The sequence below is a fragment of the Fulmarus glacialis genome, unplaced genomic scaffold (assembly GCF_000690835.1).
Source record: "Fulmarus glacialis isolate BGI_N327 unplaced genomic scaffold, ASM69083v1 scaffold962, whole genome shotgun sequence".
Lineage (NCBI taxonomy): Eukaryota > Metazoa > Chordata > Aves > Procellariiformes > Procellariidae > Fulmarus > Fulmarus glacialis.
The window spans coordinates 63,687-89,271 of record NW_009195738.1 but is presented as its reverse complement, the minus strand read 5'-3'; the positions used below and the strand labels follow the sequence as shown (position 1 = coordinate 89,271).

Below are 25,585 nucleotides of genomic sequence, written 5' to 3'. Positions count from 1 at the left end.
TCCTTTTAATGGATCGGACCTTATCTTGAAGTCCGTCCTCACGCAATAAAATATTTCACTAATGTGGCCTGTAGGAATCAGTCATTAAAAGGAAATAGTAATCTATTCACAGTTAGTACTTTTAACTTCGAGAGAAGCCCAATTTTATCCAGCAGAAGACTTCATTAGCGGCTTCATGAGAACTAGAGAACTGCAATTAATTTGTTTAAATGATGTGTGTTAACACCACCTTTACACTTGAATCTCTTTTAACACTGGCACAAAACAGAGAAATTCCAAGTCAGCAGAGGCACGCTCGTGCGGAGCCATGGTGCTGCCACCAGCGGGGCATCATGTTCCTAAACTTTATTAAACCGATAAGACACGTGGGAGACTGCATATGCAGCTAAGTGTAGCTTCAGGCCACGTAGAGAAGGTGCACAGACTTTAGGCTGTGAAATTTCACAAAATCTATTTAATAAATCTATAAAGTCTCGCTGTAAGTTCTGTGTCACCGTTTATATTTCATGCTCCAGCACCAGAGCAAGAGGATGCTGTGGAGGAAATGCTTTCCACGCATAGCAGACTGGCTAATTTTATGATGATCGTTGCTCAACTTCTCCCTTATAAACTGTCCATGGAAATGAATAAACGACGTTTTTCTTCTTCTAACAGTATTTCAAGGCAATTTGTGTCTCCTGCTGGCTTTCCATAGTGCCACTCTCTTACATTTGGTCAGAAAACAAAGAGCAGACTGAGGCTATTAGAGAGGTGTTCTCCAGCCAAAGTCACATCAATAGGTGCTGCCACAGAAAATTAAAAATATATTAAAAACAAAACAACCAATCAAACCAAAAAGCTCCTTTGTCCTCCTGATCCCTCAGGGTGTTCTCTCTGCCATACTTTGAAATGGAGCTGAACAGCCTAGCTGTCAGATTTGGAAAGGAGCCCTCATTTCATATTGGGACAATAAATACTTAGCTATTTCAGAGCAAGTTTGGTTTTGTCTTATAACCCATCCTTCGCTAGTGCAAGGAATTCGGAGATGCTGAAACAGTGGTAGTATTTCATGACTTACATCAGGTTGCCTTACCTTTATTTATACAATTTCTCATTAATTCCAGTGGAACTAATCCTAAAGTAAGATATTACCCAAATGAATGACAGCAGATCCTCCCTCTTTAGAGGCTTATGAGTTTAATTCACTGAGATACTTTGAAAGTTTCATCCATATTCTATATCTGCATTTTGCAGGTATTTCAGCAAAATGTCTAGAAGCAGACAGTCAGACCCGTATGCCTGGACACCAAATTTATTCCCATGTTTATTTTGTTAACTTCATTGCATTACGTACTTGGGATGAGTTTAGCTTAATACCTTTAACGTAAGTGAGGAAATGCAAAGTTCTATCCTTTCTATTCAAACTGCTATAAAAGTGAAGCTGGTTACATGTAAATACATCAAATAAGCTAAAACTGAAACTGTAAAAGTACGTACTGTTTTCCATGAGGAATCGTGTTTTGAAGTCATGACCCCACCAGCCGATTAGCCTAAGATTATGTGAAGAAAGTAAATTAATAAAAATCTTGGTATAATATCTTTTAATTTAGATTTGAGAGTTAAGAAATATATAAGTAAGATTAAGAAATATATACATTTCTAATAATACATTGTATTTCTAACAATGACATAAAAATGCAATAAATTCTATAAATAGCTAGCACTAAAAACTTAATATTACTCTTTGGGAATTTCTCTTTGACTACTAATGATAAAATGTACCACATCTTTCAATTAACTATTGATTTGTAACAATATCCATTTTGTCTGAATTCATTTCACAAAACAAAAAATAGAACAGAAATATTTCCACTGTTTTGTTCCAAGGCATTAAATTCAACCCTCCCCCCTTAAACTTAGTTTAATGAATATTGAAAGCTAAAAGGTTATAAAATCTGACTTAGTTTCATGAAGAAAAGGAGTTAGTGATGGTCAGCAGACAGACAACAGGACCTCAGAAGAAGGATTGTGCGGGCATTGCCTTTTCCTTACTGTGAGGCAGCAACGTGAATTCTGAGTAAACTTTTCTTCCCCTGAACTGAACTTATTATTCAAAAAAATTTCTTTAAAATAAAAACCAAACCAGTTTAATCCAAAAAAAAAATTTAAGATCATCTCCAGAAAAAAAATTAAAGATCAATTATCATTTAATCAAATCATTTATCCAAGCTTGTACATTAAGATGACACTACATTATTAACTTATATTTGCTGAAAAATATGCTCAAAGACATAGCTATAAACAGTTTTCCACAGCAGCTGGATGCACTGGATCACCTAGTGCCCAAGGCACTGCAGATAAGGTCAATATTGTAAAATCAAGGAGTCTCTCCCCACCTCTCTTGGGTTCTCTACTTCTTAACTCAGTACATGGTAATATCGGTGACTAATAATGTCAGTACTACTTGACATTTCCCATGTATCTATGTTATTACAACATTAGGAAGTCACCGCCACAGACTCCTTCCTGACCTTCTAAGGTCTCCAGGATCAGACATATTGGACACCATTTCTTCCAAGGCTTTGCTCAGTTTTCTCTATGCCAGGTAGCAGAGTCGGTAGGAGTGAAACCTGGCAAGTGTTCAAAATTTGTAGTAGTAAAAAAATCTATAAGTAAAACTCTCAGTAGGTCAGCCTTCCTGGAAGTAAAGAAGGAAAAAGAAAGTCATTGCCCCTCTCTAAAGCAGGAGCACTTCTTTGCAGTATGCTTAAAAGAGCTTAGCTCTGCAGAATTAAGACCACGTTTGAGTTAAAAACTCGTTATATGAATGCTGCATAGTGTAAAATAAAGTACTTCGTATTTCTGTATAACAACATAGGTTTTATGTTTACTTCTATGAAAGGCTCTGAGCTGCATCCAAACATAATGTATACAGAAAAAGCATGCTTTTTTCTTTATTGCTGCGTGATGTTTTTATTATTCTAAGACCCATGAAAATCAATAGTGCAATATACATTCATTTCAAATGAGATATTACATTGCCAAAATGAATATACCCCAAATAAAGTATAACACAGCTTCTACCCAAGTGACTCAGTTACTGATGCTTTGAATCATAAAAGATATTCCAGCTATATAATATGAACTGTATGATATATGCGGAATATTTTACTATAAACCTTGAATATTGTATGTTACTACAACGTACTACTAATGTCAATGGCACACATTCCATGAATTCCAAAAGTTTTAAACAGAAAAATATCCACGGGAAATATAACATTTGGACTATTACTCTGTAGCAAGGAGAAAATAATACTATGTTCTATTTGGACCACATCCTAAAGTCAAAGACAAAATAAACATCAACCAGAACATAACCCAGATAGAGCCTGATGAAAAGCACTCTGGTTGCATTTTGAATGCTCAAAACTTGCTAACTCTGAAGCTGGCTTAAAAGCAGATCTCTGCTGCAGCACCACATTTGCAACTTGGAAACTGAAATTTCAGAACTTTTCCAAAATGACAGAATGAAGGATTTTTTTAAAGACAGTGTTAGCTGTCTTGCCCTTTCCTACCATAACTTTGACAATTTGCTTTTTCTTTTTTTTCTTTTGCTTTTTGGCTGTTCTAGAACTTCAGAGGTGTCACTACAGGATGTGCACTTTGAGGCAGCTCTGGTCCTACACTCTCATTGATCTAATGGTCCATATGGATGTCACATTATTTGACATTTAAGTTGACAGGCTTCAAAGTGTGGAAATTAACAAAATCTTTACAAATTAGCAATTTGCTGTTTACAATTTTCTGTGAAAATTTTGAAATGAAGGTTGCCACTGGTATGCCAAATTTCAACCTGTTACGATGGGAAATAGCTAAGGTGTTAAACCCCAAACATAAGGCCTTATAAATGCTCACTAAAAATAACTGGCAATAAAACTGCACATTAAGATACTGCAGTAAAATTTCTTATTAAAGAGTTGTTACTCTGCATGCAAAATGAGTATTTTGAAATGCCATCACCATTTTGACTATTCCTGCTTCCAAAAAAAAGGCACCAAGATCTAAATTGATTTTGAATTCCAAACCATAATCTTTGCAAAATACATAACGTGGAAGGCTCTGAAAAAACTTACGTGATGTGCTTGTGTTTAAAAACACCTTAAACTTGATAGTAACAGGACTCTAGAGTTACATCCTTTTCATTGCAGATAAACCCCATTTTGTGAAGTGTGTTAAAAAACAGTGTGTCTGAGAAGAAAAAGGTCTAATTTTGCAAACGTTCCACTATAAACCTTTGAGAATAATGTTTTACTGGTCACTGCCCTTTACATGTAAATGTACCCGAACTGAGCACTTGTCTTGTTTTAACACAGCACTAACCGAAATGCTTATCCCAGCGATGGCCGGCTTGTGGTGTGTGCCTGGATGGCATCGTGCTGCCAGCCCCAGGCACCCACAGCCTCCCACGGCTGCTCAGCAGAGGTGCTGGTGCTCCTGGAGCACCTCTACGGCTAACATCGCCCCACCCAGCAGCAAAAGCATACCTGAAACCCATTGCGCTCATGCCAAAAAGGAGAGTAAATTAGTGCCGGATCAACTGTGGGTTTTTCTCTGTGAGGTGTGCATGTTCTTACAAACCCACTTCTGTAAGAAAATAACTTTTAAAATAGGTAACGCATTGTTCTATTTTGTGCCTCAAATAAAACCCATGTCCTCGTGGTTTGATAGCACTGAGACTTTCCCAGGGAATTCTGCAGCTTTCCAGTCTACGCACAGAACTAGTTTTTAAATGTGCCACGTAAAATTTAAAGCAAACTGTGACTAGCTCAATTTCATGAAACAAGTAGGCATATAATGAAATATTGCTGAAAGGTTTTCAAATTCCTTATTTTTAGCCCAAATTGTTCTCTTATTTTACAAATCAATGAACAAAGATTTGCTGGGTTGGAAAATGACTCCAGAAAGGAACAGCATTCTCTCATTTAGTCATACTCTCTTTACACCAGGGAATAATCCCTTCAATAAGTATTTTTATTTAGCTCATTTTCCTCCTTCATATCCGTCCACGTTAGACTGAAGCACTGGTTGTTCATAACTCGAGTCATCTCGTTTGTAGTTGCATTAATGATGCAAGAGTGCAGGATATAATGATCATGATGTATATGTAGTGTAAACATCAAAGAAGATCCAGTCAAAGAACACAGAAAAAATACAAAAAAATTCCTTTGACCTTTGCTTCGAAGTTACAGATGATCATGCTACTCATTTATAATTTACAGCCTGAAGCAACACGGGTCTCATTTCCCTTCTCGGCAAGGAAAAAAAAAAAAGAAACTCTTGAATAGTGATACAGAAAACAGCGAAATACTATTAATGTCACCCAACCCAATCCAGGGCAATGTGCTGGAAGTATCCTGTCATTATATTGTGTGAGAAATCATTTTACATCCGTGAGAAGGCATGTTGAAAAGCTACAACAGGAATGCAGTGTGAAATCAGTGATACTTTATATTACACTTGTCAGCTTCACTGGGCTTGGAACAGTTTGTCTTCTTTCCGTTATCAGGTCACAATTCTATCTAGAAATTTCATATTCATTACTTAGATTATATCTATATTAGGAGCATATACCAGCAAAGCATGCTATGTTTATGAAACCATGGACTAAGCTAAATCATAAACAGGCAGTTTTGGGGTGGACTGTGTCCGCAAAGCAGCTGACGTAGCTGCTGGGTGGCAGCTAAGCCCTTCGTTCACACATCGCTTTATTTTTGCAAAATCTTCTGGGTGTTGGCAAAGATTTGTTTGAGTTTTCCTGCTACTGTTCTAGCTATGAGTAAGAATCAGCTCTGAGGAGTTAATGAGATGTCTCCCCACTCCCAAAGTTTATTACACTGAGGAAGACATTATGCTATGTCTGCAAACGTAATCTTGTGCAGGAAAAGGAATGAAAGGGTCTACAATAATCATTAAGTTCAGTTACTTCAGTCCTATATGTCCATGACACAACTGGCTGGTTGAAGAGCACATCCATAGCACATCCATTCCCTGTGCTTATGTCTCTTGACACCTTTAAGACTTATAACAGGCAATGAAGAGGCACAGTACAGTGCGATACGGATTTAGAGGACTATGTCTCCAATATCACTCCATTAGCAGGAAATGTGTTAAATGAACAAGCCATTAGGTCTTAGGAATTAAACTTCAAAGAATACAGAAAGCCAGGACCAGGAGGCTGGAGCCAGCCTGAAGCTAGAAACAAACATCATCTGACCATGTTTCATCATCATCCTGCTGCCTAGGAGAACGTGGTGGTACCACATCACTAACGCCGCATACAGAATCCAGCTCTGCCCAGCTTTCAAGGCAGGTTAAAAAAAAAAAAAAACAACCAACCACCAAACACATAGTACAGTCAGCTCCCAAAGACCAAAAGTATTCCTTAACATGCCTTACATCCATCTATGAATCTCCAGCTCAACTGAAAGTTTAGTTCCGGATCTTGAAGTACATTCCTCCAGTGTCCCGGGCTCCACAATACAGACAGAAGAAGTAGCCAGAACTCAGGTTCTGAGCAGGAGCATCTCCTAATGCTGCTGCACTCAGACAAAAGTCAATCCCAGAAGCCAAACTCATATAAACAGTTGTATCACCCTCTCAAAGCCACCTTACTCTCACCCAGATTTAAACACCTCTCCACAAACTCTGAGGACAAATATGATCCCCAGGCTCAACAGCTGGGGCACAGTCTTTGCATTCTACTCTGCATTAATTTTATTGCAGTTTTCTAATTGCAATTTTTTATCTGTTTTAATTGCATTTTTATTGCATTAATTTTATTGCAAGCACATGAGCATGATTGTACTTCTTTGGATTCCATGCCAAAATTCAGAATGCACAGCAAAAATCACCCCCCCTCCTCCGCAAGAAAACAGAAAAAACAGTTATTGCTTTACATAGCATATTTTTGGCTCACTGACTAGAGTTTGAGAAGGAATTTCAATTTTCTTTGCTATCACAGACTTGTCTGATCATGGATGAGTTATTTAGTCTTTCCATGCCTCAAGCCCTCATCTCTAGAAATGCTGCTCAGTACTGCCCTAGCTCTCTGGTGAGTGGTGAGAATATATTTGTTAAAATGTTTTCTCATACTTAGTAACGAGGACCATGTAAGAATGGAGAAAAAGATTTCCTTGGAGTATCTTACACTGGATTTTTTGAAAAACAGATAGAGAAAGGGGATTTCTTTCTGTTGAGTTCAGAATTTAATATTTTTCTTGATCCATGTCACCTAACTGACTCTTATGTCAAGAAAAAAAAAAAAAGAAAAAAAAAAATCCATATTTCTGTTGCTTAATTCCACACAGTGTTTTACAGCTGTGCTGAAACAAAACTGAAGCCCAAGTGGATGGACAATGTTATTCCACTGCAACTTTGTCTTCTTATACCGGGCACCACAGCAAGGTCCTGCTCTGACCCAGGGCTCCCCTGCTGACAGCCCGCTGGAAGGGAGAAAAATAATTCAAACAATATTTGGTGTAGTGGCGAGGGGTTTGTTTAATCAAAACAAAGAATAATTGAAAAATGACTCCCAGTTTCATCACCGAAATGCAGAATTCAAAGATTTTAACCCTCCTGTGTAGGTGACATTCTTCATATACTATGAAGCTGTCAGTTATGGAGTGTACTTCACAGTATATATATATATATACACATATATATATATATGGGCTAGGATTTGCATGGGGGATTAAGGGAGTTAACAGCTAGCCCCTGTTAGACTCTAGCAATATTTGGAAACCTAACTCTCACTGTCTCCTTCAGAAAACCTTGCAAGATTGCCAGAAGTTATATTTAAAGCCTTTTTTTTTTTTTCCTCCTTTATATCCATTTAGATATCCTTTATCCCAAATGGTAAGATTGGGTTTCTTTCATTATTCTCTTCTGTGCCATGTCTGTTGTTAATTTTAAGTAGGATCTGTTGTTAGAATTTGAAAAGCTTTTGAAGCCCAGGTAATTATTAGCCTCAGACTTCTGTAGTTTTGGACTTTACATACTCTGATGCTTTCCTTACCCTTTTCAACTCGTTACAAATGTTTCCTAATTATTAAGCATATGTGACTTGTGAGCAATGCCATACATTATTAATGGACCGGTCTCTTAGAACTCAGTGGAAAAAATCAAAACTCCTTATGAAAAGTTGCTACTGTGAAAGCAGTAACATTTCATATTTAATATCAATGAGGCTTTACTTTGTCAAAAGACCAAAGTAATATGATTGTATTAGAGGCTAATAGCATGACATTTTTCTTCTGTTAAGTAGCTTGCATTTCCAGTACAATCTAAAGGGAGACAATTTTTCTCCTCTATTTTGAGGCTTGTCTTGATTAAAAAATAGCTACATTCACTTTCTGCCTAGCAGCAAATTTTAACAGCAAAGACCAAAATCCTGAAAAACAGTTTCATCATGTAAACAATGACATTTACTTATCTATGCAACTGCAATGGGTGAAATTAAGAAATCTCTGGATTTGAGTAATCATTCTTTTTCCAAAGGTAGCTGGGCAGCTCTCAGCTCCCTGAGCTTCGCTGTTCTCCAAGGTGGGGAATTTAATGCAACTGCTGCCACAATTAGAGAGGCTCTTGGGTGAAAACCTAGGCTGTTTGGGCAATCAAGCACGAGGTGATTTACAGCTGATAGGTATTTGAAGATAGAGGGTACACACCGTCTTCCTGAATCGATTTTTTCCTTGTTAGTCTTTTAGACTCAACACAAGTGGGAATACACCAATTTCAACATGTCCCTTCATATTTCCCCTCCAGGTCAAAAGAAAAGAAGATTGAGTTCACTTCTGTAGTAGGAAACAAGTTGGTGTGATCAGGGCACGAGAAAGAGGAATGGCTGCAATGCTGCGAATCCAATCAGGGCCCCTTGGAGTCGCACAGAGCTCTCCGCCAAACCTCTAAGGCACTTGCCGTGAGGGATGATAATTTCATTCGCCATGATCAGGCAAAAAAAAGGTATGATCAAACGACAGGCAAAATTGGAGCCTAAATTAAACCCTGGGAAAAGATCTCACAAAAAACAACCCCTCTAAGGCTAATGAAGTTGAATTAAAAACTGTTAAATCAGCTTACGAACAACTATTATCACAAAGTGCTCATATATCACTTCCACTAGCCAAATATCAGATATATAAAAAGGGGGAATACAGCCAACAGTATGTTAGCACATTTAGTAAAGGGAAATCAAATATTCTGCTTAACACCAGAAATTAAAAATCAAGCAGGGAGCCAATTTACTCATAGATATATTAATAAAGTTCTCAGCCATTTTTATAAAGTATTGAATAGTTCCCAACTATATTATGGTGATAAAAAAAAGCATATTACATTCTTTAAGAATTCAGTAATTTTTTCTAGGCTGTTTCAAATAGATTAAATTAAACAAGAAGCAAAAGCAACAATCCCTCGTAGAGGTACTTTTAAATGTGAATTCTGACTTAAAGGAGACTTGGATGGTTTTGATTACTGTGACGCATTTACTGAACTATACAGTCTCCTCAATCCCTTGGATGATATCTAGATAGATTTCTAAATAATACATGTATCTGACTGAACTATAATATAAAAATTTTAAGATCTGGGAAGTTGCGCTTCCTCGGGTCTTTGTTATTTTTGAATACAGTAATCACAATATTAATGCAAGACCTTTATGATACTAGAATCCTTATTAGCTAAAATGTAAGAGTTATCACCTCTGCTCTTTGCCTGAAACAAGAAGCAATCCACAGTAGATGAGATTTTTTTTTTTTTTTTTTAATGTCAGTGGCTGGAACTAATTGAATTCAAAGTTTTAAGTGTCAGCAGAGTTGCCACAGAATCCAGTAGTTGTGTTACAAAACGTTTACTAACACTAAGTGATACTCAGGGAGAAAAGAACTCAAATGGAGTTTACTGAGCTGAAGTCTAAGACATGAAATCATTAAGGGAGAACAGAAATGGGCATGTTTCAGAGTTATTTTAAAGAGTCCCTCCTCAAAAAGTTGAAATTTCATCCATCACCACAGAACAGGAGAGAAATGTGACTTAGGGACCTTTCTTTACAGGGCTGTAGTTGCCTTAATTTTCAGTAGCACATAAACTACCAGTATTTTGGGCCCTAAAATATGTTTGACACAAGGTCCAATGTTTGACACGAGGTCCAATGCACAGGTGCCAAATGTTTGACACAAGGTCCAACACTGGTTTCAGGAACCCCCAAGCTCTTCTCACTGCAGAAGCAGGTGAGAAGCCATCGGATAAGGATGCTTATATGGGCTTATTCTCGTGTCACAACTGTATCTGCAACACTGACCACCAACACACAGTGACCACATCTCTCTGCACTTGCTTACAATGGGTTGCTAGAAAGCCAAGTCAGAAAACTGTCAATGAAAACAGAGGGATGCTGAAAAACTAGATTAGGTTAGGAAATTACTAGATTTTTGCTCAATAAACTGCACACAGCTAAAGAAATTAATAAATAAATCTTCACTTTGAGGAGCTGTTTTTCATGCCACGGGACAGAAAGAACTTACAAGTTTCCCAAAACAGTTACACTGGTGTGATTAGGTCCCTGATTTGATGTCATGCCAACTAAGAAACTAGGAGAAGGAAGGGGAAGAGAGGGGAATACAGTCTCCCTCCCAGCATCTCACTGGAAACTGCTCTTCAGACACCTGAGTGAGCACTATATTGCTGTAGCTGCCCTATAGTTTCTAGACAGTAGAAGGCAGCAAGAGGCAACTGCCAGCAAGCTCTGCCAACAACTTCAGTGACAAATGAGGAGTTGTGACTGTGATAGTAAGAATTTACCATCAGCAACAAACAGCTGTGGAAATAAATATTTCACAAATGGAAAGTGAGAGGAAGGATGGCTTAAAGCAAGTGGGCAAGAAGAAACAATATATGTCATGAAGGTCTCTAAGAAGCTCCTGACTCAAAGATGGGTGGATATGGACAAGAAGTAAAGGACAGCAGGCTGTGGACTTACTTTGCTGGAGTTACCAAGAAAGGAGCTGGTGGGGGGGACAAAATAAATTATCTAGTTTGCCCACAACTACAGTGAAGATAAAATAGATTTGACTAGAGGAGCCCAAGGAAAAAGAAGAATATGAAGACGTATGCCCTGGTAAGACCATCTTCTCCTGGCTGAGCACTGAAGAGATGAAGGTTCAGCCAAGAGAAAGAGGGGGTATGAGGACCAGAAACCCCATGAACAAGTGGAAACAAATAAGCACAAGTGGTAAACCAAGCAAAAAAGAAAACCCCCACACAATTCCCCCAGTGCACGCACACAGAATACCAACTTTGCAAGAAATAAAGAGGCTGAATTATTTCCTTAACCTGGGCAACGACCTTCCAATTACTTTTAAAAAGGCTTATGGTTTGAATCAGGTGCCAGCTGTGATATGAATCACAATATTAGCTGCATGCATGATCCCAGAGCTACGGCTAAAGCCAGAGGGGTATTCAGCCAGGACAGGGACACGCACAGCTCTGGGAGACAGGCAGTGCAGGAGACCCCATCTGAATCGGTAACTGATAATTACAGGAATATACTCCAGAGGACATAAATGGAAAAAAAAAAAAGGTAACTGTATCAATGGCACAAAAGCATAATGGCTATTGCTGGTACTTTCAGCTTAGAGCAATTTCAGGGTATACCATGATCTCGAAGCACATTCAGAAAGGAAAAATTAGAAACAATTCCCCACTGTGGGCTAATGAACTAATACGAAAGCATGATTAAATCTCATTTTTAAAGGACGTGTGTAGACTACAGCTTTAATTGAGAATCTTAGGAGGAAAGCATCATAGAAAGTACCAAAAGTGCGAATCTGAAGTGGAAAAAGTGAAAAATGATCAAATACTGAAAGTGAGTCAACATCTAGTAGGAAATCCCAAATGCAAAATTGTGTTAGTTCCAGCACATTTCTGCAAAGAGGTAAGTGAGTTCTTAGTGGAAGCAGCAGCAGATTTACTTGACTTTTTTTGTTGAAAATAAACGTTTTCCTCCCTAAGAGAGAAAGGTTCTGTGAGGTGGATACAGAAACATACAGATTGAGATATGCATAAGAGGGGAGATAATGTCTCTCTTTGTGACTAATAAAAGAGGCAGGCAAAGAAGGTTTTCTTCCCATTTTGTTAAAGGTGTGTGACACCAGCTCAAGTGTTGCATCTCTGGAAGTTCATTCAGCCTTCTCTTACTGGGAAAAATCAAGACACAGCAAAGTGCTTTCAAAACTACCTGTCTCAAAGTGGAGAACTGAGGCACAAAGAGCAGGCAGCTAACAAACACACGTCCTTTGAAGTGGGGAAAAAAACAATCACAGCAACCATACAGACTCCAAGGAGAGCCCCGGGATCTCTTCCTTGCTAGTTAACGGGGATGCAAGGGTTGCCCCCAGGCTCCATTCAGCTTTCCATCAGGCTAAGCCCGTTGGGTTCCTTTCATGTGTTGAAGCAGTTGTGTCTTACACCATCTGATGAGAAAAGCTGGAGGCGGCAGATGGGAAACCACATCCGCAAGGAACGCAGCCACCTCCCTCTTGTTTCCAAGTCTGGGAGTGGGAAAGGACGATGGCGGAGCAGACTAAGTGGTGTACGTCCCATCAGCGTGGTCCAGAAGGAGAGATGCATGAGAAATTTGAATCTGCTGAGATCTAACATGTAAACTCACTAGTTTAGTGCGCGATTACTGAAGAATGAATACTGCTAAAGACCTATTGCAAGAATTTGACCAGCCTCAGCCTTAAAATAAAAATAATTAAAAAAAAATGTTGGACAAGCATCATGCTTTAAATTACATTTTTTCATATTGTTGGTGGAGTTTTGGACAAAAGAAAGAGCAAGTTGTCGGGCAAAGATTTAAATATACATAAAATCTCCAAATCTGCACCCAAGATACCTGCAGATGTCTTGCAGCCAAACACACCTATGTTATAAATACTATTTTGGAGATGATATGACTCATAGAAGCTAAGAGCTTTTGTTTACTTGTTTATCTCCACTTATGCCAGCATTTTGATGCCTTGATAACAGGCATGAAACGCAGGAATCAGTCCAGCACCATGTTTTTTAAAAATGTACATATTTGAGAACTTTGACAGGAACCGTGTCTCTGATTCTCCACATGCTCCATCTTAAGGTTTAAGTTTTCAAAACTAAGAGTAAGTGTCTAAGTAGCGTGGGAGTACACACAGGGAGTGAAAACAGCACATTACTTTCACACTCACTCCGACTATCCTATAGGTGACGCAGACTTGATATACAGCATGTTTACTTGTACATAGTCCCACGAGTTTACAAGGAGGCATACAGCTCCTCTCTCAAACACTTTAAAATCTAACCAGAGCAAAGATGACGAAACATAAGGGAAGACCTTCAGGGAGGAAAGAACGAGAAGATTATTTGTAATGAGAAAAGAATCAAGATTGCTTGAAGATACAGCTTAATTATAAGGGAGGATTTGAAAGAAGATAGAGAGAAAATGCTTGACAGAGAACAAGGAGACAATCATGGGAGCCACGTAAAAGGATGTACAGAGCTGAAGAAATGAGAATGGGAATAGATGATGTGAATGCCCATTAACCTTTTTTTTTTTTCTCCCGGAGACTCACTCCAAAGTTAAAATATGCTCTTGGATATTTGCCATTCCGTTGGTGAATCCGAGAACACACCCCTGCAGGCCCATCATGGGTCTAGATTGGCCTAATAAATCACTTGTCCCAAGACAATGCAATTTAGCCTAATTAGCTGATGCCTTTATTCCTAAACAGTCTCTTCCCAAGGGAGGTTTTAACTTTTGGTTTCTAAATTAGCTCAAGGAGCTAAATTGTTCTCATCTCCTTGGCAAAGAAACAGTTCATTTCCACCTTAGCACAGGATACTTTATGCACTCGGGGGACATGTGTTACACTCCACGAATAATTTATCCATACGTTAGTCCACAATCTGAGTCCACTAGGACCAGTGACAAACCTTTCTGCAAACAGCAACGTGTACACTTCCATCTGTGACCACTGACTTCCCACCTTGCTGCGCTCAACCCAGCTCCCTGGAAGTCTCTACGTTGCTTCTCCAGGTCCTCTCCTCAGCCGGGCCAGGGTGCTCTGTTCTGCTAAAACTTTCAGCAGTGCTGAGACACTCAGGGCTGATAGACTGCAAAGGTCAGTGAGACTTGGACCACCTTAGTCTATTATTCCTAGAAGTATTGTAAACAAAAGCAGCTTTAGTTCTTTCCAATACAGTAGATATAAAACAACCTTCCCAATCTTTTTATGGATGTCCTTTGCTCCCAACTCACATTGCTCCAAAGCTACATTATTTTCAGCAGTTTCACAGAAGCTTCAGCTATTTAGTTTGGGGATTATGTGGCTCTAATTCAAAAAGGAATAAAGTGGTATCTCCTCATAGATCAAGAAAATAACTGAAGAAAAACTCAGCTGGAGCTACCAGTCCTGGAAGGGGTTGAGCAACCTCTTGCAAAACAAAGTTACTGGGCAGAGAGAGTCTGCACTGAGCACCTGGAAAAATGGGAAGGGAGAGATGTATGGAGCTGGAATAGTATTTTTGTTTATCTCGTGCCAGCGTAAATGTTCACGTACCAAAAAGCTGTGCAGGTCTCTATAAGGAAGTAGCAAGAAGCCATCTGTGCTTTGGCATTTTCACTGGAATCAAGATGCCAAAGAGGAAAGCGATCTAAGAGAAAGGGTTCAGATCTCACCTCTGTCTATGAAGAAATTGTCTGAGGATACCTTGTGTTTCTCAAAGCTAGAATGAAATAGTTACTTTTTTGTTTCTTTGATACTTTTTTTTTAATCCTACAGTAAAAGCCGACATGCTCTTTGGACATCACCTGCTTCCTGCACATACAGCATTTCTTCACATGACACAAACTTTTTTATTTTTAAACTTTACCTGCTGCTAGTCTGTGCTAAAGTTAAGTCTTGATAAGTCCTTTCATTTTAAACACCAGACTGTGTACAATTTTCATTTAATCCTCTGCCAAGGCTTATTATTATTCTCCTGGCTCCTTTACATACATTTATTTCCCTTTCATCTTTTTAAATTGTGCCTTACTTTTCCTTACAGGGATTTGACTAGGACTTTTTTTTCTTCTCCTATCTCAGGACTCCGCGAGTTTGTCCCCTCCTGTCCCTTTTGCCAGCTGACAGCAGAGCTGAACTCGCTGCAGATACTGTGGATACTCTGCTGTGAACACTGGATTTCTCCTGTACCTTCTTTCCCAGGTGCTCACAAACATTCACATTTTGTTATAGCTAAGTTGCCTGGTAGATTTTAGTTATCCTTCTTTTTATAAATGGAGAAATTGAGAAACAGGGGAAGAAAAAAGGAAAAAAAAAAAGGGGGAAACTTTTCTGCACCAAAAAGGTAGTCAAGCAAAACTTCAGTATTAGTAGGTCATCTTAGTGCTGTCTATGTCTTGGAAACCTCGGCAACATAACTGCATTTGTGTGGAAGCTTGGTGCAACAGGATCAGCCTGCACTGACAGAACAGTTTCAGTAGTGCTTCATAGCTCTGCACTGTCCAGGTCTTTTTTTATTTGAAACCTTCCCACAGAGAAATCACTCTAGCACAATTAGCCAAGAATATATTGCATTGTGATATATAGAGCAGGTATTAAAAAAGCTATTTGAGTATAAAAAGAGACTTCAAAGGAGGTGAGATCATGAGAGAATAGGGATATATTGGACCCATATAGGTCAGATTCATTCAGTTTTACTGCTCTAGGAAGAAAGATAGAGCACTAGCAAAGGACTACCCAACATACTTGGGTCCAGGTGTTAATTAGGATGGTTACAACATGTAACTTTTAGACCCATGGCCCTTGCAGTGAATTAGAGAACTATCCCTAGCTAAGCCAGGGAGCGTGGGATGGTGTTTGCAGTGACACAAAACAAGGAGACATATGAGTTTGTATTGTCCATAGCCTCCATCTTCCAACCGTCAGACCTAAGGATCAAACTTGGAGCTTGGGCAAAAATCCTTTTCCAAGTTGGTGAATTACCAACTTTTAAAACTCTTGTAGGAAGCTTGCACATCCGTAAAGAAGAGAAGTGGGATTGGTGTTGCCTTTTGTCTGCTGGGATGTGACATGGTATTACTGAATAACACCAGGTTTGGGTTGCATGGGTTTGCAGTTAGGCTCTGCAGTTTCGGCATGGCCTTAGCTGCTGGTGGTAAGGTTATTAAATAAATTAATAACTCTTTCTCAAGTTGCATTTTAAAAGAAAGTAGCAGCAAATAAGTGTTTTGTTGTCCAGGGAGCAAGCTCTGGATGGAGCAGCACCCGTGGGGAGCAGCTGGAGGGGAACCCAGTTTCTGAAACTCTGCATAGCTACAATGCGAGCACCTATTTGCTTACACTGCCGTTATTAGCAAGACTCTGGGCATAGACAAAAGCATACTCACGAAATTAAGGGAAGTTAAAACAAAATACCTAAATGCCTTTGGTGATGGGCAGTAGCTGGGCTTGGGGGTTTACAATTAAAATTTTGAATTGAGCTGTTTAATTTTCAATAAGTACCTAAGTCGTTTTTGCCCCAGCCTCAGTCAGTAACAGGCAAAGGCACTTGGCAAACATTCTAGGTCTGCCTCTCTGAATTATGGTCGGAACATACATTTTTATATTAAAATACAATACATTATTTTGATATAAAAATAACTACCTAGTCAATAGCTTGCAGAAAATATGAAGGATGAGACAAAATAAAGAAATCTATATAGATGGGTAAAGTGACTTGCATAATATTGGCCATGAGTTAAAAACAATATTTCAGACAGTTTAAGTGACAAAAGGGTATCAGCTGGATTGGAATTTAATTACCTACGTATGTGTGGGCTGGGATGCAAAAGAAACAAAGCGTTTGGTGCTTCTGCTTCTGAATGAAGTTGTCTGGCCACTGGGTGTCATCCTTGATTCAGATGACAGCCAAAGACTTTTTAGATACAACATAAAACCTGCAGCTTCCAGAGCAGTTAAATTCCACTCTATTTGATTGTACAACATACAGCAAATTGCTCTGCATTTAAATCAGCTATAAAATTGAATACTTTGACACAGACAAATTCTCTTTTGTCTCACTACTTTATTTGGAGACCTGAAACGGCTGGTTGATGCAGAAAAGAAAGAAAAGTAATGCAACCAGGGCATTTTAACTACAAACAATTTGATGAGTGATTATCAAATCTCAGGAAATAAGAAGTTATGAAATAACTATGATTAAGTAATGCAAAGGGCCTATGCAGGAAGTTTGGAATTATATCCTTAATTGGGCCCCAGGCTGAAAAAACCTATTTCATATAGGCAATTGTATTTAAGACATTCAGTATCCAGATTCAGTACACAAGTTAATGGCTATGTATGAAGAAGCTGGTTCCGGAAAAACTAATTTAAGCTCTTACCTACAATACCAAGCTAGTACCCTCACAGAAGTTTCAAAATTTCATCAAGGAGGAAAAAAAAACCTCAAAGTCCTTGAGATTTTATTCATTCCTCCTATTGCTATTCTGTGATTTCTAGCTGGCCCACGTATTTTTTACCGCTCAACGTCTTCCGAGCTCCCCACAACCAGGGTCCAGAGGTTTGTCCATGAGAGTAATGCCTGCACCTGGCTAACAGGGAAGCAGAAGGAAAAACTTTCCAGAAGAAATACCCAGATATTCGGAATATTTTGCCAGTGTTCACATGTGAGGATCGAATCAGCTCACAACAGGTCATAAGTCATCCTAATGAGTTTTCTATTATGGGTGACTGAGGAGAACTTATCAATGTTATTTTGTTATCTCCTGGGAGTCTAGACAGTCTGAAACCAGCACGTACTGCAGCGAAGCTGCTTATTATAATATTATTTCTCTCTCAAACCTGATTTAGTTTGCCTTCTTCAAGCTAAAATAAAAGTAAGTGCCAGCAATTTCTCCAAGCATTATAGCCAGAAAGAAATGTTTACATTTGTCAGTGCATTAAAAGTATTAATCCTACTGTTCTTAATACACATACATAGAGTACAGTCATATAACTTTTTAAATAACTGTTGTGTTTTTTTTTTTTTAATACAGCTAACTTCAGTTGATAGCACAGCTTTTCATGGATTATACGATCTTTGAGAACACAGATCTCCATGTAATGCTTCCTAGCTTTACCAGTGGATATAATTTTAATGAAAACATGCCAGTATTAAAGAGCTATTAGACACAGAGTTGAAATTGTCTTTGATTTTGTCCACCAACCAAAGACTTCAATGATTTTAAAAAATCCATTTTTAAAGGAAGATGTTAAATATTCTTTTTACATTAAACAGTCTCGTAGGCATGATTTAGATTACTTGTTTTTAATATTATAAGCATTCTCTTTTATGATTATATTTAGTTTAGAACCAATAGCAGACTTCAAGGAGGAAATGCATGTAAGACATGAGCATGTACATTAATAATTTCAAAATTTACTGAAATTAACATAAAACAACGCATCTGAGGTAGCAAAGTCAGATAACCAAATTATCTAAACTTTTCTACTTTACTACCCTTTTCGTTGATACAATAAGTCAAATATTAAACCAATGACGTTTTTCTGAAGCAGGGAATTTCTTCTGCATCTATACATATATACATACATATATACATAGATACACATGTCCATAGTTTATGACTAGGGATCTATGTAATTTCTCACTTTCAGATCTCAACTCAAAGGGAAGATATATTCCCATTTAAACTTCACAGCACCTTTTATTTGGGTATATAAGAAATATACTTACGCTGGTTTAATACTCTGGGAATGTTTCTCATGAATGTAGGCACCAGCGAGGCCTCCTGCTCCAGAATTTAAATACTGCAAAGAATAAATCAACACGTACACATCGTGCTCATTATTTGTAAAGTATAGCTTTCCTTCCCTCACCCTGCTCTGTAAAACAGTCCAATTTTAACATTTCCGGTGGTTTCTAACTGGAGATCTTGGCATTTTTCTCAAAATGCTGATGTAGGTAAAAGCAGATATAATTTTTCAGATTAGTTCTAAAAATATCTTTCTTGGCTTACATATGATATTTGAAGTCTAACAGATGAAAAGCTAGAATATTGAAGTATGGCTGAAAGAGTCCCATGTCATAATACATATAGCAAAGTCATCAAACAATTCATCTGACTATATCTGTCGATTCTTAATCTGAAGAGAAGTCAAAGGAACTTGTTCTATGATCTGAAATTATTTAAGTTTAGGCAAGAATATTCTCTTATTTAGGGACCACTTAAGAAAATCCTATAGCCACAAGACCTTCTCAGTGTGGGAAATAAGAGAAGAGCCTCTGATACTGTGATCACAGAGCAGAGTGTGCTTCAGAGCAGATGTTTAACCACCACTAGTATCCATCTCACATCCACAAGACCTTGCAGGTCATTGCCACTATTATCTTTTGGAACCTCTCGTAACAAAGCCACCACTAAAGTCAGTGTCCATCTCCTCATTGTGGCTGGTTCAAAGATTCAGCCAAGTCTCGATCAACAGTTCAGGTACAGTTTTTATTCATCTGACTTGTTTGCTGACCCATTATGTAAGTGACATTATGGAAAATAGTCTCTTTTACCTTGTAGGAGCACCAGCAGGCAAAATCTACTCCCCAGTCATGCAAATGAAGCTCTACATTCCCAACAGCATGAGCCAGGTCAAATCCAACAAAGCAACCCTGCAGGAAAGAGATAATTAATATACTACTTAAGATAATCATCCCTACAAAATTATTTTGAAAAAACTGCTTTAGAGCTTTACTTGCTCTCTTTATAGGCATGCTATCAAGTCCCATCTGTTTTCAGTTATTACAAGAAACAAGTTTTCTGTGCCATAGATACATGTAGAAATGAGGAATTGTTTTGTGGGTTTGTCTTCAAGGATGCTTGGATATGGTTTAGATTCTTAAGTTTTTTCTCACACAGTAAAGTGGACTCACTTGAAATAAGTATTCAGAAGGAATGCATAATTTCAAACTGTTGTACGGCATGACAAGCTCTAGGCAGAGACAAAATAGTAACGTACATAGCGATGCCAGTCACTCATGAACAATTACATTCCACTATATACTCATACTTAAGGTCTCCCTGATATTTAAACTAGGAGGATCTTGCTCTTTGGGAATCCAAACGGGTGAGATAGCAGCCTATGCAACACATTGATCTGTAACGACTTTTGTTCTTGTCCCTAAAAAGTTACAAAAGCATTCTGTCATTTCTGCGTGAAAAGTGTTGTATTTGTCATAACCACAATTTGCACAGGGCACTGAGAAAAAACAAAAAAGCACATAAGGACCACAGATCAAAAAGTAGCAGTTTTACACTCAAAATAACCACTGGATGGCAGCATTTTTAAACTAAAAAGTTCTTCCAAGCTTTGCTAATTATTTAAGTGCAGAGAAATAAAACTGCCTTCTGTGCCTGGACTGCAAATTAAATGTTATTTTGCATTTTGCTTTTAAAACACAAACAGCCCACTTGCAAGCAGCATGGTAGGAATAAGAGCAAGAGCACAGGCTTCAGAAAAATCAACATCTAATAATAAAACAAAGGATTTTTTTAAGAATCTCTTGCTGTTTCTTGCACGAAGGGAGCCTTAGCTAAATTATTTAAACAGTACTTCAGTATATTTAATCTTCGGTATAAACTAAATAACAATTTGAATGAAGCAGCATTTTAATATGTGACACACTAATCCTAATGGAAGTGTTAGTGAAGTTATCAGCTTGAGAAGTCGCTCCAAAACGATGGGAAGAAAATTTACTGCCGTAGCATTTGCAGGACCTGAGCATTTGCTCTTAAACAGAACCAAAGTTCCAATAAATAGTCTAGCCTTCACACACTTGGTGGCTTGTCTTCACAGGGACACTCAGAAGTGAGTTAAGACACAACAACTGAAATGGTGGAGCTAATGCAGAGAAGCTGAACCCCACTGAGTGCCCGTGGGAGTACTCTCACTCAGAGATAAAATGGCCTTGGTTCAGAGAAATAAGCTACAGCAAACTAAAGCAAATCTGCTATTGAACAAGAAAGTTTTCATAAGGTTTTAAGGCATTAACTTCAAAACTTCAGTTGACTGGATTTAAACATTTACAGGTATCTCTTCGTACATACTTCCCACACAAACTTTTTTAGAACTGCTATGAGAGATTCATTGGTTGCAGTGGAAACCAGGAATAACATGATATGCTGAGACCCTTGCAGAGCCTATGTGTCTGACAGTACATTAACTAAATTAAAACAAACAAACAAAAAAACAGTAGTTGCTCATAAAAAAAAGCCTGTAAGAAATTTAATTCTATGGTAAGTCTTGCGTTAAAATCAGTTGTCCTTTCCCTGTCGGTAAGTGATAAACTCTATAAAAATAATATGTTCAAGCACAAGATGACAAATTACAAAAAGACAGTAGATGGAAGGTAGGACAAGACTCCTTAGGACACCAGCAGGTTGGATGCCCTCGCAGTCATGGTAATATAACGAGGCTCCGTAGCTATATCTATACCTGTAACCTCAACATGCACAAAGTTCCCTGGGCACTGACACTGGCTGGAATAGATCAGCTTGCACCCACACCATGGGCTTGTAGCCTGCAAACAGGACGTCCATCAACATGCCACCAATGGGTCATCTTCCTGAACTGCTTTAACTGCTCCTCAATGCTTTGAAATCGGTTGGTAAATCCTACTGTGCACTATTTAATTTACTAATGAGGCACAGCCTGAAAATCTGGGTTCAGTGCTGGCAGGTTTCCTGCATCATCTCAGAAACACCCACTCGTATCATTTTGTTCAAGTTCTCGTCTGCAAGAGGAGTGGTGCTGGTTTGCTTTCCCGGGGGAGGCGTCTGGCACTCGAGTCGCACAAACAGCAAATGTTTAGCCACACAGATTGCATGGGAAAAAGTAAAACAAACTGACGCAGCTCTCCCTGCACAAGCCACGCAGAACAAGGGCTGCGTGGGAATGTCGCTTCCCCAGACTAGAGGGAAAACAGCTCTCCATCTGCTCTGGGCGAAGGGGAGGACACGTGCTCTCCCCTGACTCTTCCGTTTTATTCTAACATCTAAAAGTCATTTCTGAAAAGTGTCTGGGCAGCTGCTGATAACCAGCAGGTAACAACTCAGCATGGACAATGACATTTGGAGAGAAGGAGAGAAATGACAGCTTCACACCAGCAAAGCTGGGACATTCAGAAAGAGAGACAGGAAAAGAAATGAAGATGAAGGATCTTAAAGCTCTTCCTACTGGGACTCAAGAGATTAAAATACTTTACATATGGTACAGAGTCGGTGGAAAGTACAATGTAACTTATGAAATGAAAATTGTATTTGAAAGCTAGAGTCTCCTAAAAGTCAGCCATTTCTTCACTTGTAGAAGAATAAAACGACTCAACCCCCTCCAACCTCTAGAGCAAGCTCAAAAGTATGAAACAAGGAAAACTGTTACATCCTCTTCAGCCTGCTGATGAGTCTTTTGCACAATTCATAGTAATTTTGATTTATCTGAGACCTAAGATGGAAAAATAGCCTGAGGTAATTTTTCAAGCTTAATTTAGTTCATTTAATATTTAATGACTTAATGAAGCTGTCTATGTGCAGAGCTTTCACTCTGGGAGGAATCTTAACGTACGTAGAGAACTTAGGAAATTGGCTTAAAAAATGTAAAAGGAAATCAGTAACTTAATTCATAAATGATTGACCTCAAGAATCGTAGGACATTTTCCAGACCTCCTGAGCTTGCAGCTCAAATCTCTAGCCAAGCCCTGATAGGGAACAACACTGCAGGATTTTATTTCAATTGTACATTAAAAGAATTATTAAGACCATCTGTGTTGGACTTTTCTCTCTGCTACACTGGCTGACAAATGAATTTTTTTTCCTCTCCTTCACAAATAACACTTCCACCTTGTATTTTCCCCTTCTGACTTTCTTGCTTTTCGGCTCTCCCCAACCTACTTTCTGTTCAGGAGCATGGGGTCATTCACTACTCTTCATCACCAGGAAGGGGAGGCTTGCATTTTTGCTATGAACATGACTTCTTGGGCTTATCCTCTTTTAATATACATTTTAAAGACTTTTAACATATATTTTAAAGGACTTCCAGCCTTTCTGTGACAATATGTCATGTATAAGACAATCGTTCTAACCACTGCTGGTTTCATCAGGTCCAGAAGCTCTTGAAGGAGATATGGTCTTTAAGTTAATACGCTTACTGTCCTGAAAGTTTGTCAGCCTGGGGACAGGGAATGGTTGGATGCCACCAAACAGAAATTAAGCCCATACACATTACATAGATGTTAATGACTCTAGTTCAGCCGTTGTTTTTTTTTTTTTGTTCTCCTCTAACCCAACGGCAGCTCCCAATATCAGCTCTGACCTAGGAAAGAGGAGAGGAGCCAATTGCTTTTGAAGATGCAACATTTTGGGCTTTTTAGTAACCAGAAGTCATGAGACCAAAAGAAACAGCAGGATACAGGACTATCTTACCAATATTAAGACAGCAAACTCTTCACGAATTACTGATTTCATAGCTACTCAAGTAAATATTTGCCATATGCAGATGTTTAAGTGTGGTGTAACAGTATGTTACACAGTGGTTTTGTATAAACATATAAACATCACTTAACCCAGGGGGCAGAATCTGAAAGGACATTGAGCTGAGCATATCTGACAGTAGGGAAATAAAAACAGGGCTGGCTCATGCTTTTCAAGCTTTATCAGTACTCAAGCAGTTCTTCAGGCTGAATTACTTTTTCTTTTTAAATACAGTAATGACATTTTAGGTCATGAATCTACCTGGATCCCAGTCCTACTTGCTCTAACCACAAAGAGGCTGGTAATTTTTTTTTCCCCCCCCCCTTTTGAAAAATCTCTGGAAGAAGAGATTCACTTCTACATTATGGCATTTCTAACAGGCATGCAGGTGGAAATGGGCCTTTGACATCTACCTGTGCCTGCTGGAATACTGAACTTCTTTTAGAAATAGCTCTCCTCTTCAGCAACACTGTTCAGTCTCTGTATAAAGTGTGCAGTGTTTTTGCATATATCCATGTGGAAGCACATACTCCCGAGTTAATATTGTTATCTGCACTGCCTTGTAGAAATTTTAAGCTCTCTCCACCAAGCCCTGGTTATCTCCTCAGATAATAGAAATATCAAATCTGTTTTCGCTCCATATAACAAACTATCAGTGACTGCTCTTCCCCAGAACACATGTTCTCAGGCACTTTGGGGTAGTTCATAGCTTTCAGTGAAACTGCATCACTTCCACTCATCCAAGCATGTGTCCCATAGTCCAGAGAGCATCTTTCGAGAGGAGGTAAAGCGGTAGGCTTTTCCCAGGTTGTTCTTATTTACACTAGAGAAGCAAGATTTCTCTCTCAGACACATCACAGAGCAGGTTTGGGGGAAGAAGCGCTGTAGGCACGCAGGCGTTGGTGGCCGAATGAAAGCCTTGCCGCCACCTGGGCTGAGGGCAAGCAGAGCAGAGGATGGTGTCGTCCTGTTAATAACCCGTCTTCCCTTTCAAACATTTCAGCATAGCCTTTTGATTATTTGTGGTCAGCAAAGTACTGGAAGACCCTCAAGGAAGTCACCATGAAGGTGTTGCTTTTAGAGCTCCATGGAGCTAACACACAGACCGGTTTCCCGCTGCAGCTGACTCCCCCCATTTCTTTCTTCCTGAGACGGATGCAGAAAGCCACCATGGAGCTAACACACAGACCGGTTTCCCACTGCAGCTGACTCCCCCTATTTCTTTCTTCCTTGGCTTTCTGCATCCGTCTCAGAAGTCGGTCTTGTTTTGTACTGTGTTTAGGATCAATTTTGTCGCCAGGTGCTGCTCTGTGCGAACATTCCCTTTTTATATCCCATGGGCCCTGCACTACCTCTCACACCTGCTGTGCTCTCCCAGGGGAGACTTTACCATCACTTTCCAGCAGCATAACTTACTCCCCGACCTCCAGAAAAATTTCCACTGCCAAACCTATAGCAGCAGAAGATGTATAGCCTGATGTGAGCCAGGAACCTCTCCAGAGAGTTAAAACATCAAATATAAATAGTTAGCTGGTTTGCCAAAATCCAGTGATACTAAATAAGTTTATCCTTGAGTGGTTTAATCTTACATGAGATAAGGCACATCCAGTAAAATACTGCCCCTACGGAAAGTCTGGTGACCTCCTGTTGATAAGAAGACTTAATTAAAAACTATTTTCTCCTGGATTCCTGAGGCAATTGAGATGGTTAAAGAAGTTTTACAGCTATGTCCACAGAGCACACTGCCTGCAAGCTCCAAAGGCTGACTCATCACTAAAATGCAGTCCTCTTGTGACGCTGATGTGCTCCACGTGGTGCTTGTCTCCAAAAAACTGATCAGCCGAGTCTGAACACTGCTGGCTCCGTGGGGAGCTCACCTCTCTGCTCACTGGGGACAAAAACTGCCACAGCGTGGCTGCGGGAAAGGAGGAAAATCGTGAAAGTCTGCCAAAAAGCAAAAATCTAATGCAAACTGAGTTTTAAAGAGAGATTAGGGCT

General features: G+C 39.0%; 1 protein-coding gene across 1 annotated transcript in view; it reads right to left on the bottom strand.

Moving 5' to 3' along the window:
• The window catches only part of KYNU (kynureninase), a 54,206-nt gene that overhangs the window by 5,525 nt on the left and 23,096 nt on the right, over nucleotides 1-25,585 (bottom strand). The window contains exons 8-10 of the mRNA XM_009588170.1: nucleotides 19,636-19,734; nucleotides 18,808-18,881; nucleotides 1,477-1,529 (exon numbers count right to left, since the gene is read on the bottom strand). Coding sequence (XP_009586465.1) covers nucleotides 1,477-1,529; nucleotides 18,808-18,881; nucleotides 19,636-19,734 — 226 coding nt within the window. The remainder of the gene's footprint in view (nucleotides 1-1,476; nucleotides 1,530-18,807; nucleotides 18,882-19,635; nucleotides 19,735-25,585) is intronic.